Raw genomic sequence first — 16475 nt, forward strand, 5'->3', positions numbered from 1 at the left:
TGAGGAAGCAAAAACAGGAACATTTATTAAAAGGTTTTGGTATGCATGTCTCTACACATTACAAATTATTTCAGCACACTTGAAACATGTTAGCAGATATGAAAAAAAAAATCTCATTTTGGGTTTGTAAATAAAGGTGTTAAACTTTTACAGCAAGTACACAGTTGTAGAGCGAGAGAGGACATTGTATTCACGCTGTCCATCCAGAATGTAAATTCACAAAAGCTTGACTGAATCATTTATTATAATCGCAACAGTCGCATGTGACATTGTACACCAAATTAGCAGGACATGGCTGTGTGTACGTGATTCCGGCGACACACTGATAGAAGGTATGTCTATTGTTTTCATTGACGTAGTTACCATCAGCCTTGCCTACACAGAAATTACGTCCAGAAACAGGATTTTTATCATAATCGCAACAGTCGCATGTGACATTGTACACCAAATTAGCAGGACATGGCTGTGTGTACGTGATTCCAGCGACACACTGATAGAAGGTGTGTCTATCGTTTTCATTGACGTAGTTACCATCAGCCTTGCCTACACAGAAATTACGTCCAGAAACAGGATTTTTGGTTGTTTTGGGGGTTTTTATGCCAGGAGCTGCTGTGGTAGTAGGAACGCCAGGCTGGTTTGAGGTATCGTTGGAACTATTCCCTAGAAATATAAAAAAAAAGCATACAACTTTTAAGGCAAGCAAATCAATGCTTTGTAGAAGAGGAAATAATGACACTGATTGATGTCCGACCTGACTGCAGTTGAGAGCGGAGGTATCCAATGAGAGGATAGTTTCCCTGACCACAGAATTGTCCAGAAAAGTCATCCAGATCCATAGCCCAGACGAACGCTCCGCCGTATTTGTTGTCTTTCACATACTGTGCCTGTTGACCACAACAAAAACAGTTTTAAATATTTTAGGTGAAAGGAGGTCTGCTGGGTGCTCCATGAACAGAACAGTGTCATGCAGTTGTGCAATGAGTAATATTGTCAGGAGACGATATTTAGTGTTTTAGAAATGTTTCTTAAATAAAGGAAATAGGAATACATGCAGCGTGTGAGTCAAAGTCTAATCAGCAGACTTGCTAGGTCTTTTATATTTTGAATTTATTTTCATGAAAACAATGCAAAGTGCTGATTACTTCAATTATTTTATTACATTTTTCTGAATTTAGTTTTGTAGAGACATTCATCTTATTGCAATTTTTAGCTTAAAAAAATCTTGGAACAAAAGCACTGAAGTACTGAAACTGAATAAAATCAACACTTCAAGTAAATTTATATGAATTTAAAACTTTTTCTTTTTAAATTGAAGAAGTTTTAGAAGTTTCTAATTAGTAATTAACGACTTTCTGTTGCCCTCCATTGTAGAAAACTGACCTTTTTTGTCAGGGTTTTTATCTCTGTGAGTCCCTAAATGTATCTTGCCATCACAAACATGAAGCAAGACAGAAGGAGAGGTAAAAAACAAACAAACAAAAAAAAACCCCTAAAGAACTTTGTTTAGAGAACTGGACCAAAGCAAATTTCATCTTGGGGGACTGCAACTCTGCTTCTTACTGACTTACTTTTTGTATGAAAAAAAAAGCCTTTTCCTGGCATTCTTTCTGCAATACCTTCATAAGTTGTAGCTAGATTTTTTGTAAAAATGACAATAATTAAAAAATAAAAACACTTAGGGTCAGCTTGGCTTCAAGCAAAACATGAATACGTAGAAAAGCCACTCATGCAGCGGCAATATGTTGAAGGATTGGTGATGGTGTTAGTCTATTTTTCTCCCAAAAGATCTAGGGAAGCTACTTAGAGTGCATAGCATTGCAAATGTATTAAATTTCCTGGAAATTTTAAATAAAAATCTCCTTGTTGGGGATTCAGTAATCATGGAGGGCAACATTAGCCCCCGCTCTTAAGATAGGAACATATTTCTCTATTTCATATCTGATGGATTTTTGTCTAGGTATGTCTTTTTAACTTGATATATACTTTGAAATGAGCAGAATTTTCCAAATGATTTTTTCTTTCTTTTTTTAGTGAAATAAAAAAAGGAATCTGTGGTTTAGCAGGACTAAAGACTACTCATCATAGGGTTGTAAAAAAAAACAAAAAAACAAGGTATCCAATAGATGGGAAATGACATCACGTCAGAGGAAGATTTGGACTATTGTAACTATACTGCCATCTTTTGTCCAGTTTTGGTAATTAAAATTTGTGTGTTTGATCTTTGGCTTCATAGCTGAACAGAATGTTCTGATTCATACGGCCACTGCATAAACTGGGATAGACAGGGACATGCAGCATTCTTTCCTTATTTGTACTGTAGCTATTATTGTATTCAAAGGACGACGTATTACCTTGATTGCATAGCTCTGCTTGTTGTCGAATCCCACCCACTCATTGCCTTTGACTGCATAGGGAACCTGTTGCTCCTCAATCCAGTGAGTGGTGGCTCCATCAAGGAAAGTGCAAACCTGTAGAKACAAGACGATACACCTAAATATCATCCCAATTTTTTTGTATTTATTTTTTTGACTTTGACTTTATGTTTATCTAAGAATTTTCTTTAGTTTGTTTTTGTACTATAATGAATTATTACCTCATAGTAGGACAAAACTCCTGCTTCCTTGGTGTAGTTCCCAGCAGTGCCCGGTCCGCTGGCTGGTGCTGCAACACCACTAGCTGCTGATGACGTGCGAAATGTGCGACCATATGCAGGAAAACCAACCAGCAGCTTTTCTAGAGGAGCTCCTTGGTCTCTCCAGTATTTCATGGCAAAGTCCTGCAGCAAAAAATGACAAAGTTTAACCAAAGACATAATAATACCACCTTACATGGAGCTAGCATGTGTTTGTTGAATGTTTTTACTTACAACATTGAAGAAGACATGTTGACCATGCATGACAGAGCTGTTATATAGAGGGCTGTTGTGGCCAGTGAATGGATCCCAGGATCCATGGAAGTCGTAGGTCATGACGCTTATAAAGTCTAAATAACTGTTGTAAGAATAAAATACAAAAGTGCAACAGATTGTATATATTTTGCCACTTAACATCACAATTTTTGTTTTTATCTGTCAGTTCCTTAATAATGGTAAAAACTAAGAATTTGTCAATCTTGGTTCCTGTTTCTAATTCCAAACAAGACGGATGTAACATCTTTAGCTTTAAATCAAATGAACTCACTTGGACACAGCAGCAATCTCATAGCCGTTATCAATAGTTCGCTTTCCAGCTGCCACAGCAGCGGTGAGCAGCAGCCTCTGCCGACTGGTCTGAGCGGCTTCCTTCTCAAAGGCAGCAAGTAATTCCTAAATGGAAAATAACATTGTATGTGTTAAGACTTCTGCCAAACGTAGAAATGCTCTGAAAAATCAATTGTTAACCAGAGCCTCCGGCAAACTGTTGGCTAGAAACTCAAAAAGCCAGCAGTTTTCAGATCAATTGACACTAGCAGATAATGCAGGTCAGTGATTCTTGAGGATAGGGACAAAACAGGTCCTATGGATGAAGCACAAAATTTGAATAAAATATACACAAAATATAATTTTTTCAAATATCTGACTAAACTAACCTGGGTCATGTGAGCACAACAATGTATATTTTTCTGGTGTGTGCTGAATATTTTTTTATTTTAAACATTGTAGTCGGTGGATGATGCCTGTAAAATCCCTTGTCCAGGAGCAGAACTCAATACATTATAATAGTTTAAAACAATTAAAGAAATACTAAAATTATATATTATGATAATTAAGTATAAGTAGTCATATAAACAATTATGAAAATATCAATAAATTGAATTAAAAATCATTTTTATTCAAAATTATTTTTGAATCATTTTGATGGTGTTTTTGTCAACACCGTCAGGCATAAAAAAAATGTAAAAAAATCAGGCATTATTGGGGGGCACCAGAACTTCTGAGGACCCCATGACCCCTTCCTTTCTCTTCCTTTGCTAAGAGGGCTAGTTAGCTCTGGTTAGCTTATGCTATTCTTTAGTTTTTTATTCTTTTTATTCCTAAGTTGTTTGTCACAACCATGATGTGTCAACACCACAACTGACAATTTACAAAACTTTGATGACATTTTGTGAAATAAAAGCTTAATTTTGGTAAAATGTAAGATTTCATATACCTGATGAGCTACAATATGGCCTCCTTCAGAATAACACCATATAAATTGAGGTAGTTTGGCTTTTTGTCAACTCCGTCAAATGTCAACTCCATCAGTTTTTGACTTTCAGTAAAATTGTTTGTCAAATCTCACTTAAATGTGCAATTAATTCATTTGAATGTATTTTACATAAATTGCGTTACTTCACATGTATCAAGTTTTTTATTTTACTCACTAGTTTGTCACCACCTTCAGTTCTGTGTCAACTCCGTCAGATGGACTTTTTGTTGTTTTTTGTTTTAAATAATATATATTTTTTTGTTTCTTGAAAAGCATTTTTCTGTAAAAATGAGTAAAACATCACTAATAGGGTCATTGAAAATTTATTTTGTATTTATTTTTGTCAGATGGTGATGACAAAGTTCTGTGTCAGGAGGATTAAAAATTTAATAAAAAAAAAAATGTTGCATCTGGGAGCCTGCACCTTATCATCTTTACATTTCCAAAACATTATTTGTCATATTTGCATACATAAGGTTGAGAAATATAAAAAAAAAATGGGGAAAATTAAAACCCATTTTGTCCCTATTCTCAAGAATCACTGAAATAACAAAACTCTTGGCTGTGGAAGCTTGCTACTGACTGAAAGAGACTCAAATGACCCATTTTAAATGTCTGGGAGGTATAGAAAACTTAAGTCAGAGGAAGCAATATGTCTTTTATCTAAAAGAGTCAGAAAGTAAGATATTTATCTAATAATGGGAAGAGTAAATGAAGAAAGCGTGTGTGCTTTCATGTTATTTAGGGATACAGAGTTCGACAAGTTCTGAAGACAGTTTATAACACCCACTCCGATATAATTTTGTCTTTGTTCTAAAACCTTGTGCAGGGGCCATACACTCACAAATGAGAAAAAGCTTTGCTCCTGGTTTAAATGCATGAAATCATTAATAGTTACAAAAATTGGAGAAGTGAAATGAGCCACTGAATTCGGATCAATGCATCAAAATATCCTAACCTGGCAGAGCAACGTGAACCTTGTCTTATCCTTTGGTGGGCTTCCTCGTGATCCCGGGTACTCCCAGTCCAGATCTAGTCCATCGAAGCCATGTTGTCTCAGAAATCTGATGGAAGACTGGATGAACANAAACCAACCAGCAGCTTTTCTAGAGGAGCTCCTTGGTCTCTCCAGTATTTCATGGCAAAGTCCTGCAGCAAAAAATGACAAAGTTTAACCAAAGAGGAGATAATATCACCTTACATGGATCTACCATGGGATTGTTGGATGTTTTTACTTACAACATTGAAGAAGACATGTTGACCAGTTAGAGCAGAGCTGGTGTAAAGAGGGCTGTTGTGGCCAGTGAATGRATCCCAGGCTCCATGGAAGTCRTAGGTCATGACATTTACAAAGTCTAAGTATCTGTTAGACATAGAATTATCGTAAGATAATTTTCACTTCAAATAACCATTTTTAATTCAAATCAAGACATCTGCAGCTTTGCATCACATTGACTCACTTGGATACATCTGCAATCTCATAGCCTTCATCAATAGTCCCCTTTCCAGCCGCCACTGCAGCGGTGAGCAGCAGCCTCGGCCTCTTGGTCTCAGCGGCTTCCTTCTCAAAGGCTGCAAGAAATTCCTAAATGGAAAAGGGCATTATCTGTGTTAAGTTTCATCCAAACGTAGATATGCTCTGAAAAATCAGTTAAGTCTCTTGCAACCGGTTGCCCAGAAACTCAAATTGCAAATCTTTTTCTGATTAGAAAGCACTAGCAGTAACTCTTGGGTTTAGAAGTCTGTTACTGACTGATAGAAACAGACCAGTGTTTCTCAGTCCTGTTCCTCAGGGAGCACTGCTCTGCATGTTCGAGGTGCTTTTTTTTATAATATGCTGAATTTTAAACAAGAAGCACATCATTATGTGTTAAAATTTTTTTGTGTCARCCATATTAAATACTGACTGAATAAATTGCGGTTTTCTCACATTATTAAATTTAGACATTAAAAAAAAAAACAGATTGTTGAAAAGAAAAATAAAAGATGAAACCAGTGGTGAAAGCAACACTTTGTGTTTGTCCTTTCAGTTCAGCTCATGTTACAATTCTACGTTAAGCTTCCTCCTCTTTTCTGTCATCATATCCTTGCCRTTGCAGCGCATCAATAATTTTTGACTGAGAAGTTGAGGCTGCAGCATGGCTGAATGTGTGCCATGACAACTTCAAGAGCTTGTACAGTGTTAATATTTCAAAACGCGACTKCATTAAGTTCAYTTARCATCGAACAGCACTTTCCATTAGAATAGTTTCATGTTCCTGTTCTGTAATCCCTCCGCCATCTTTATTTCTGTATCAACTTGCTCTCTATAAAGCTGTGGTGTGTAACTTTTATAACAAATATATGCTTTACATATTTGTTAAAATTGTCACTATGTTGATACAGTATAATGTGAGACAGATGTGCTTCAGTTTAAAAAAATACCATTTGGTCAGACCATCAGTCTCATKTTATATTGTCACAGTTTTAACAAATATACTCTTGTAAAAGTAACATTGTACAGCTCTAAGGAYAACCAGCAGCGCCCTCTTCTGGATAGTAGCTACACTAAAACACTGAAAGAAGGTCTAAGGAACTTTATTAGTTAATCAAATTGAATTAATTTTAATCTAATAAACCAGGAATTGACAAATAATCATAGGYTGGTTAATTGTTTGCATCCTTACAGAGGGACCAACATGTCTCTCTGCAAGAGAGCAAAAAAAAAAAGAAGGATATTTATCTAATAATGAGAAGAATAAATAGAATAAAGCATGAGGACTTTATGTTATAAACTCATAAAGTCATGAATTTGAGTGTTCAATCTTTGTTTGTTTTGGAAAATACTGCATCTTCCATAAAAGATGTTGGCAATATTTTAGAAATCTTAGACTTGAGTTGGATCTACATGATCAACTCTAAGGAATACCAACAGAAATGACTTAGTAATGCTAACCACATTAATCATTATCATCAAATTCTGAAAACAGTTAGAAACTAACTTATAGTTTTATCCTTGTTCTAAATTAACAGTTAAAAACGTATACAGAGGCTTCATTACTTRCATGTAATTATACACAATTATACATTATACATGAAACGAGCCACAGAACAGACATGGCGCCGATTTGTGTTGCGTGAAAATATCCTAACCTGGCAGAGCAACGTGAACCTTGTCTTGTCCTCTGGTGGGCTTCCTCGTGATCCCGGGTACTCCCAGTCCAGATCTAGTCCATCGAAGCCATGTTGTCTCAGAAATCTGATGGAAGACTGGATGAACAYCTGACGGTTGGCCGGAGACGAGACCATGAGGCTGAATCTGTTAATGTTCACATAGGTTAGTGGTGATTCAGTTAAAACGTTTTTTAATGATCCATAAAGGAATTCATTTAAAAAAACGTGTGTTTGCAAGCTGTTATATTTTGCAGACTCACTGTGTTGTTCCAAAGTTCCACCCRCCGACAGCCAGCAGAGTTTTCAGCTGAGGGTTTCTGTTGTGAAGACGTAGAAACATATTCATCACTTATACATGTTGAATAAAATGTGCATTCTTTCTGAAAGGAATAAAAGAGACATAATCCTACAGTGACCTATATGAGTACTGAAAATTTTAAGCTTAAAAGTTCAAATAGAATGAACATAATCTCTGGAAAAAAAAATATAATTGTACTAAAATATATAAAAGATTCTTTTCTATTTTAAACATTTCTATTAGCATGTGTCCAAAAAAGCTCATCACCATTTTCACATAATGTTTAAAATTCAAATGTTTAAAATTCTTGCAATTTTGAGTTTCTAATTACCAATTTCCAAATGGTTGGCTTTATTAATAATTTATTGGGAAGTTGAAGTGATACTGAACTCACCTGTTCTTCAGCGCATTGAAGGATTTGTACATAGCAGCATCGTTCCACTCAAACGTAGCCAGCTCATTGGAGGAGCTGATGATGGAGAAGGCGTAGATGAGGTGCGTACAGAGGTTTGGRTCTATGTTGTCAGGCGTGAATCTGCCAACCCCCGGTCTGTACTGGGACCAGTTGGTAAAGTAGCACACCAGTTTGGTGGAAGAAACTATCAAAAAAGAATAAAATTATTATTAGTAGGTTTATGCTTAAACTGTGACTAAATAGGAAATTCCAGGATAAAAAAATAGTAATTCCTACCAGTCTGAAGACACATCAGAAGTGCCAATCCTGAAAAAAGATTTTAATTAATATTTTTTCTTAACAACTCTTGGAACATATTAAAAGTAAAAATAATTCACCTACCAACCAGGATGGTCAGTCGAGCCATGATGAAGCCTTTTCTTCAGAATATTCTGCACTGTTTAAAAGAACAAATCACAAAAAAAAATTACATTGGAGGTTTTGGAAGTCAACCACAAAGGTTTGTACAGTCGAAGGGTCGGATGAAAGTGTCATTGGTACCTTTTCTCAGGTGTCTTGCTCTACGTCTGGCTGCTCCCACTGTTCTCCCTTTTATAGTAAACATTAGTAAGGAACAAAGTCCACATGAGTGAGTGAGTCACTGGCTGAGTCAACATCAGATTTTGGTTTTGTTTGGTCGGTGATGAGCCGATGATTGTTCCCCGTTTATGTTTAATTAGCCGATAAATGTACATGAGAAGGAAGTGCTAACTTCTCAACTGCGGTTTTATGAGATTGCAAATTTGTTCTTGTACACAGGAGCTGACGAATTGTTTTCCAATTCACTCAGTAAAGTGACCTTTGGTTTTCTGTGCATCACACAAAGCCATTTTGTCTCCATGCTCAAAGACAATTAGCTTCACTATTCATGCTAATTGTTGATAATTGCATTCAAAAGGACTTGGTAAAGTGCTGTGCAAGTACAGACCATTTACCATTTGATATTACTGCAAATACAGTTGATTTTATTTAATTATTTTTCATTCTATTTTATATTGTCTGTATTCTAACATCTTGAAGTATCTCAGTAAAATAAGGTAAAAACTGATGGACTGAACACAAAGTTTTAAAATTCATATTTGTGGGACAAAATAAAAGCTAAGTAAACACATTTCTTGTCAAAAATTTAACTGTGTGTAGATCTTTCTTTTTTGCTTCTGTTTACCTACTTGTGAAATGTAAATACCTTAGAAAAAAACCCATTTAGAATGATGTTTTTGAAATTGTTTGTCATTTCTGTGATCAGAGGGACGCAGCTGTTCAAACTAAATGTAGTTCAGAGTGACGGCTGCATAGATATATCAATGTGTTCTGATAAGATGTCCTTGTAGCGCTAAGATGATGTCACACAGAAGAGTTGTCAGGTCCAGTTTCACAAGTTAATACATGATAGATTCAGAATTGGGGGTGTGCCTTTTTCCTTTCTTGCCCAGTTTGACTGGATTTTTAAGAAGTAGCAAATTAACTTGGATCATCATAATGTTGTGCAAGAAAAGGTTTGGCTTTGTAATGAATAACTATTAATAAACGCCAAAGACAAATCTTGGCAACAAGGATTGCTGCAACGTTTGGCTCATTAGAAATGCAACATAAATAGCTTTACTGTATCCTTTATTGTGCCACAGCGGGGAAATTAATTAGTAACAGCAGCAACGCTACAGAGCATCGAGGCATGCAGGTTTCATCTCATGTATCCAGGGTTGGTGATTCCATCGTAACAGTGAAAGAATGAAGTTTAAAGAAGTAGGGCTTACATATTTAGATTTCTAAATTTATTTGAACATCAAAAAGACATAAAACTATGTTAAGTTTAAGAGAAAGTTATCCCTTCTACAGGCCTTCAAGTCAAAGACTAATTGAAGAACCAGTCCCTGATTAGACTTAGAAATAAACCTTTAAAGATTGATAATATAAAGAAATTTACAAAACTAGCAGAATAAGACTTCAGTACAGTCAGTGAGATTTTTCTTAGCTATTTGGTTCTAAGTGAATCTTGTTTTAATAATGTTCTTTCTGTACCTAATCTTAAGAATATATGATTATCAGAAAATTGTAACGATGAAACAATGATCTAAGCTACGTGTGCTACATTTTCGGCAAGTTAAAATTATGAGCATTCAATAGAAAAATGATGTTTGATACCTTTAGGGTGTTAATTATTGCAAAAATCAATATTGAATAATCCTGAACAGTGATAGTAGAAACTGTGAAATAAGATGATGTTCGAAGTAAGTCTTTGTGATTTTAATAATGATTTGATCGCAAAGATTTAAAATATATTACATTGGTAAAACTGGGACAGAAGATTACCAAGAAGTGCAGTGAGTGAAAAGGAGAAGCTGTTTGGGACAGAGAGGTATGTGGCAATGGGACAGACAGGAAATACAGGTCATGATAAGCTATAACATGAGCATAAAGAGGAAGCTTATCTGATGTTAGGGTTCATGCACCTCGGCGTAACGGGAAGGCAACCGCGAAAGCTTTCAAAGATTTTCCGACCAGTTCTAACGTGATGCACAAACAAGGGAAAAGATCGCAGAACCACAAAAGAGGAACTCCAGATTGGGCAAAATGGGGAAACGTGTTAAGCTTCCAGGCAACAAAGCAATAACTAAAGATTATTGCTGATCATGACACAGGAACGTGTCCTCATAAGGACCAAGAATGAGTTAAGATTCTGGTAGAAGAAACAGTCACGTGCTCACAAACTGAAAGGAGATATAAGGATGATTGATGGAAATAGTCATTGTTGTACTTTGAATCTCCTCATCAACATCATGAGGACGGATTGTGAGATGAGGGACGATGATGGCGATGGTGGGAGTTCGTCCTGTGGGTTGTCAGTTCGATCCCGACTCCTTCTGGCTCTGTTGTGTCTTTGGGTAAGACACGTCCCTTCGGTGCTGGTGGTGGTCAGAGGGCCTTGCTCTGTCAGTGTGCCCCAGGGCAGCTGTGGCTACAATCCGGTAGCTTGCCACCATCGGCGTGTGAATGTGTGTGTGAATCGGTGAATGACTGAATGTAGTGTGAAGTGTTTTTGAGTCTTCTGAGCTTGACAAACACTATACAAGCAACATACCATCAGAATTTTGAGAGAATAAGTGACCCTCAACCAGATCAGAGTTCTGCATCTTGAAGTGGAGAAGAGCTTTAAGTCTCTTTCAATTTGGATTTACTTCTAAATCCAAATTCAGTTTATTCTTGCATTTTCTTTGTGCATGTTTATCTATTTTCCTTATCTTGGTGTTAGTCTTTCTTGGTTTATCATGTCTTCTTTAGTTTCTCCCATGTCATTAGTCTGCCTCCCGTTTCTAGTTCTTTTGAAATGTGTGTAAGTAGAGCACGCTGCAATGAGCCGGGACCGTACACATGCATTTTTTTTTTTTTGCCACTTGTGTGATATAGAAGTGCTGGGGGAACTTATGGGGAAATGCAATCTCATATAACACCAGATTGATGACAGCAGCATGGAGATTGCACCATGCATGTTTCACTGTTGCAGGCCACAGTTTCTTGCAAGCAGTTCATTGTTTAAACTAGAATTGTTGTGCATCTTTGGTTTAAACTTGACCTTCAAGCTCCTTTTGTAAATATCGCTGTCAGCGCCATCCTGTCATCCTTTGAATTGAAAAACAACGGAAACAGCCGTTAAATGAAACAGTGAAAATGAAGCCAGAGCGTCTGGTAAGAAGGGAACGGTTAGCCGTTGTAAATGGCTTTGACCCTTTAACTGCCCGCTCAACCATTTGGTTGAGCACAATTTGGGTCTGTATATCTCAATATGAGGAGTGCCTAACTTAGCTTAACCTGATTGAGCCATCTCTGCCACTTGCTCTAAGTACGATGTGCTAAAGAAATTAACTAGAGGGCACTGTTTCTTTAAATAGTATTCTTCTTCCCCTCTCCAATCAGGAAGTCACAAACACAAAAACTGTCACAAATATCGACTGGTTGTGGKAAAACTTTGAGAAGTAGGAATAGTTTTCTGGCATATGATAGTGTTATAGACCTTATTAAACAGAATTATGTTACTTGATACCACCTAAAAAGCTAAATTAAAGGTCTAATAATTTTTTAAAAACATGCTCAACCAAACGGTTGATATGTCACTTCATGGTAAAAGTAGCAAATTAAGCTAATGTAGTTGACATTTATTTTTTTTGGTATAAAATCAAAAGTCATTTTCCTCTACTGGTGCAAATATGAAACAACAAGTGTTATTACAGTGTTATACACTAAGAATAATTATAACATTACCTTACAAAAATAATTTTTGTGACTTTCTGAGTTGATATTAGCAAATATGGTAAAATTTTAGAATTAATGTGGGGAAATCATAATTTTCACTACTACTAACTAATTTAAACTTTTCAACCACCACTAGATTTACACTAAATCCTTCTATGGTGCAAGACCACRCAGTCTTCTTGCCCTTGTATCAAAAAATCCTCAAGAATCTGATGGTGATCTGAGCGATGATGACCAAGAAGAAGTTCCCTTGGAGCAGCCAAATGACAACACTGACCCAAGTTACACCCCAGGCTCCAACAAAAGCACAAGAAGAATCTGGAAGCAGGAAGACATTGATGAGTTCCAGGTTCTTAATTCAAGATTTGAACCCCCTGAAGCTATGCCCTAACCCTAACCCTATCCTAACCCTTTCAGTATTTCAAAATGCTCTTCACTAATGAGATGATTGAACATGTCACACCAATTTGTACTCTGCTCAAGAGCTGGGGGATCCAATCAAGACTAGCCCTGAAGAAATAGAGCATTTCCTAGCAATCCTTCTTTTTATGGGTGTTTTCAATTTCCCGTCACTGGAGGACTACTGGCACCATGAATCACGCTTCGACCTGATCGCTGACACTGACTGAAGATGGGAAAATCAAAAATGCAATATTTCCTTGTTCGACGCAAAGTTTTCCTTGGTTGAAATTAAAACCAGTGTGTTGTGGCATTTTGACAGAAATAAACTGTATCCAATACCCCAGACAGACATTTTTTGTTGTTTATTTCTTTATAAATTAGTATTTTATTTTAATTTATCTACTGTACTTGGTATTTTTATTAGGTCATGTACAAATCTAGTGGTGGTTGAAAAGTTTAAATTAGTTAGTAGTAGTGAAAATTATGATTAGGGTATTTTTATTAGGTCATGTACTTTAACCATTAAGTGACATCTCAACTGTTTGGTAGAGATCAATATTTCCAAAACCACAGGGTCTGTTGAAAAAAAAAAAATTGATTGTATTTAAGAATCTCCCTGGGGTAAAAGAAATGCAAAGAAAAAAAAATTCACAGGTTTTTTTCTAGGTGTGGCAGTTAAAGGGTTAAAGATCACACAACAGGATCGTTCTAATCTTTCGGGGCGGTAAAATGTAAATTGGAATCTTGTTTTTCTTGACTTTAAAATAACTTTCAGCTTTCAGTATTCAAGAGTTAAGAAGAACAAAATAATAATTATAAAACCACATAATTGCTGTTCAAGCCATTCCCCTCCCGAAACCTTTTGTGTTTATTTTCTAAAGTCTGAAAAGCTTCTTTCTGGTCGTTTAGTTTCTTTGTTGAGAACTATGACTCATTTCTTAGGCCTTGTTTTATGTATTTTTATAAAATGTTTTTCTCTTATTCTTTTTCAGTCAGCTTTTTAGTATATCTTGATCATTAAAACAGCTGTACCAGCCATTATCTCCTTCTGTGTAAATGTTTTAATATAGGGTTGTTCTAAGAGTGCCAATATTTAAAAGTCTGGTAAAAACAACAGGTGTTTGTGAATTAGGGCTATTTGTACTTTAACAAATGTGGGTTTTTCTAATCTGTATTTTTTCCCCCCTGTGATTACAGTATTTCAGTTTTTTTTATTTTATTTTTACAAGAGACGGCAGCTTCTCTTTGTGCTTCTAGAGTTCTGGTTGTGGAGATATTTTAAGTGACCCGCTTGTATGATGTTTACACACTTACCAACTTTTCAGAGATTTTGATTTTATGCTGGTTGGAACCTGTTGCTCAGTAAGCCACATCTGAATAAAGAAGCACTTCTGATCTATTATTGTAGTTACTAGCTCACCACCACTGATATTTTTAAAATGTCAAACTTTACTCCTATTCATGCTGACTGGTAAATTTGCCTCTTTAATTTGTTTTCTAATTTCTCATTTGAACTTACTTGGGGGGAAGAAAACAACTACGCTCTACATCTAGGAATAGTCAACAACTAACTTACAAGTGATTTTTTTCTAAATATTTGGCTATCTATTGTAAAATACACAAAATACTTATTATATTTAACATAAAAGTCAAATAATGATGCCACACTGGGCAGCAACAAGAAGAAAGATGGCAACAGAAATTGAGGAAGCAAAAAATAAGAACATTTATTGAAAGATGTTGGTCTTTAAAAACAGCAAATCGCCACAATATGAATTACTTTAAGACACATTGCACCTAAAATGCTGTGGCTAAACAATCTCCTTTTGGTTTTTGTAAATAAAGGTGACAAACAAGAACATAATTATAGACCACGAGAGGACATTGCATGCACATTGCCAATCCAGCATTTACAGTATATTCACAAAAGCTTTACTGAATCATTTTATGTACATGTTACTTATATTACATTTTATATTAGGGAACATTTACAATTTTAATTAACAAACCGAGAGTACAATGCAGCCCGATTTCGTAAATGACATCTTTACTCAGAGCCATTCGCAACAGTTGCATCTGTCACTGAAAACCAGATTGACAGGACATCTCTGTAAGTAGGTGATTCCACTGGCACACTGATARAAGGTGCCTCCGTCTTTCTCATTTTTGTAGTTACCATCGGACTTTCCAGTACAGAATTCGCTCTCAGAAACAGGAGATTTGGTTGTTTTGGGAGTGGTGGCGCCGGCAGCTGCTRTGGATGTAACAGGGTTGGGCTTGTTTGTGGTCACTTTCCCAGTGGTTGGGTGGGGAGTTTTGGTTGAATTGTGGCCAGGCTGGTTTGTTGTAAAAACTGGTGCTACTGTGGTAACAGCAGGGTTTGGTGGGGTATCTAGAAACACATAAAGCATGCAATTACTAAAGTAAGCAAGACTAGGGGGAATTAATGACACTGATTTGCGGTTTTTACCTGAATCCAGAAGAGAACGCAGATATCTAATGAGAGGATAACTTCCCTGACCGCAGAACTGTCCAGCAAAATCATCCAGATCCAGAGACCAGACGAACGCTCCGCCGTAGTTGTTATCTTTCATGTACTGTGCCTACAAAATATGAACATTGCATTTAAAAATGTTAATATTTCTTAATACAATCAAAATTAAATTGACCAGAAAAAAAAACAGCTTTCAACAAGGTCAAAATATTTACGCTGGGTACTCCCTGAACAGAACAATAGTTTAGAGGTGAAAACACAAATACATGAGTAATATTCTCTAGTCCTGCTTGGGAGGCTGTGGCTGGTATTTTAGAAATGCTTCTTAAGTAAAGGAAACAGATATAAAACTAATATGTGAGTCAAAGCCTGAACAGGAGTCAAATGCAACTGCTAGATTTTTTTTACATTGAAATTCTGTATTCACAATGAACTTGTTTTGTTTTATCAAGGTCTGTCTTTGTGTTTAAAATGAGAAAACTACTGAAGAGGTAGTCACTACTGAAGAGGTAGTCACTACTGAAGAGGTAGTCACTGCCAGTCAAGGTGGTACAGTTTAATAGGTGCATACAGACAGAAATCTTCATCAGAGGCGTGATAGGAGCTGCCAGAAGAAAGTTTAAATATTGCTCATTTGGTTGAAATGTAAGAGGAGCGAGAGCACCAAAGAAACAACACACATTGACACAGCTAGACTCTAAGGTAGAGGTGGCAAACTCATTTCTTTTTGGGCCACATCAARACCATTAATGTCCTCAAAGGTCTGCTTGTGGAAGGAAGTATTGAAAAAAAGCCAAACAAATTGTTAAAATATTACTAAACTATTACTATTACTATTACTAAATATTACTAAATATTACTAATATTACTAAACATTCAACTAAAACTTTTTTGGCCAATGTGGCATAAGGACAAGATGAACATTAGCATTAAAAACACTCTTTATGAACCATAAAGAGTTACTAAAGAAAACATACCTTCACAACTTGTAACTGGAATTTCTTGTCAAATTCTAGCAAAAASTGAGTTTAGCTAGAAGCAGAAGATGGATAATTATAATGAAGGACCTGTGATGCTGTGGGCCGGTTCCTCCTTTAAAAAAACCTGATGTCACATCAGAGGTAAGATTTGGACTATTGTAACTATACTGCCATCTTCTGTCCAGTTCAAAGGACGACGTATTACCTTGATTGCATAGCTCTGCTTGTTGTCGAATCCCACCCACTCATTGCCTTTGACTGCATAGGGAACCTGTTGCTC

At 36.2% G+C, this 16475-nt stretch overlaps 2 protein-coding genes across 2 annotated transcripts; both read right to left on the minus strand.

The window, feature by feature from the left end:
- LOC103467672 (acidic mammalian chitinase-like) lies at positions 1 to 8610 on the minus strand. The gene is made up of 12 exons (XM_008414270.2): positions 8573 to 8610; positions 8414 to 8468; positions 8309 to 8338; positions 8012 to 8216; positions 7580 to 7636; positions 7299 to 7464; positions 3180 to 3304; positions 2867 to 2990; positions 2594 to 2776; positions 2352 to 2468; positions 752 to 884; positions 1 to 660 (listed from the first exon to the last, which is right to left on the minus strand). The coding sequence occupies exons 2-12, from the start codon at positions 8436 to 8438 to the stop codon at positions 236 to 238; spliced, it is 1590 nt and encodes a 529-aa protein (XP_008412492.1). The 5' UTR covers positions 8439 to 8468; positions 8573 to 8610; the 3' UTR covers positions 1 to 235.
- A 5819-nt stretch (positions 8611 to 14429) lies between these two features.
- On the minus strand, positions 14430 to 16469 carry LOC103467673 (chitotriosidase-1-like). The gene is made up of 3 exons (XM_008414271.2): positions 16401 to 16469; positions 15192 to 15324; positions 14430 to 15113 (listed from the first exon to the last, which is right to left on the minus strand). Exons 2-3 carry the CDS (start codon positions 15313 to 15315, stop codon positions 14773 to 14775), a joined length of 465 nt encoding a protein of 154 aa, XP_008412493.1. The 5' UTR covers positions 15316 to 15324; positions 16401 to 16469; the 3' UTR covers positions 14430 to 14772.
- Positions 16470 to 16475: the final 6 nt, after the last annotated feature.

This window comes from Poecilia reticulata, linkage group LG7, assembly GCF_000633615.1.
Source record: "Poecilia reticulata strain Guanapo linkage group LG7, Guppy_female_1.0+MT, whole genome shotgun sequence".
Lineage (NCBI taxonomy): Eukaryota > Metazoa > Chordata > Actinopteri > Cyprinodontiformes > Poeciliidae > Poecilia > Poecilia reticulata.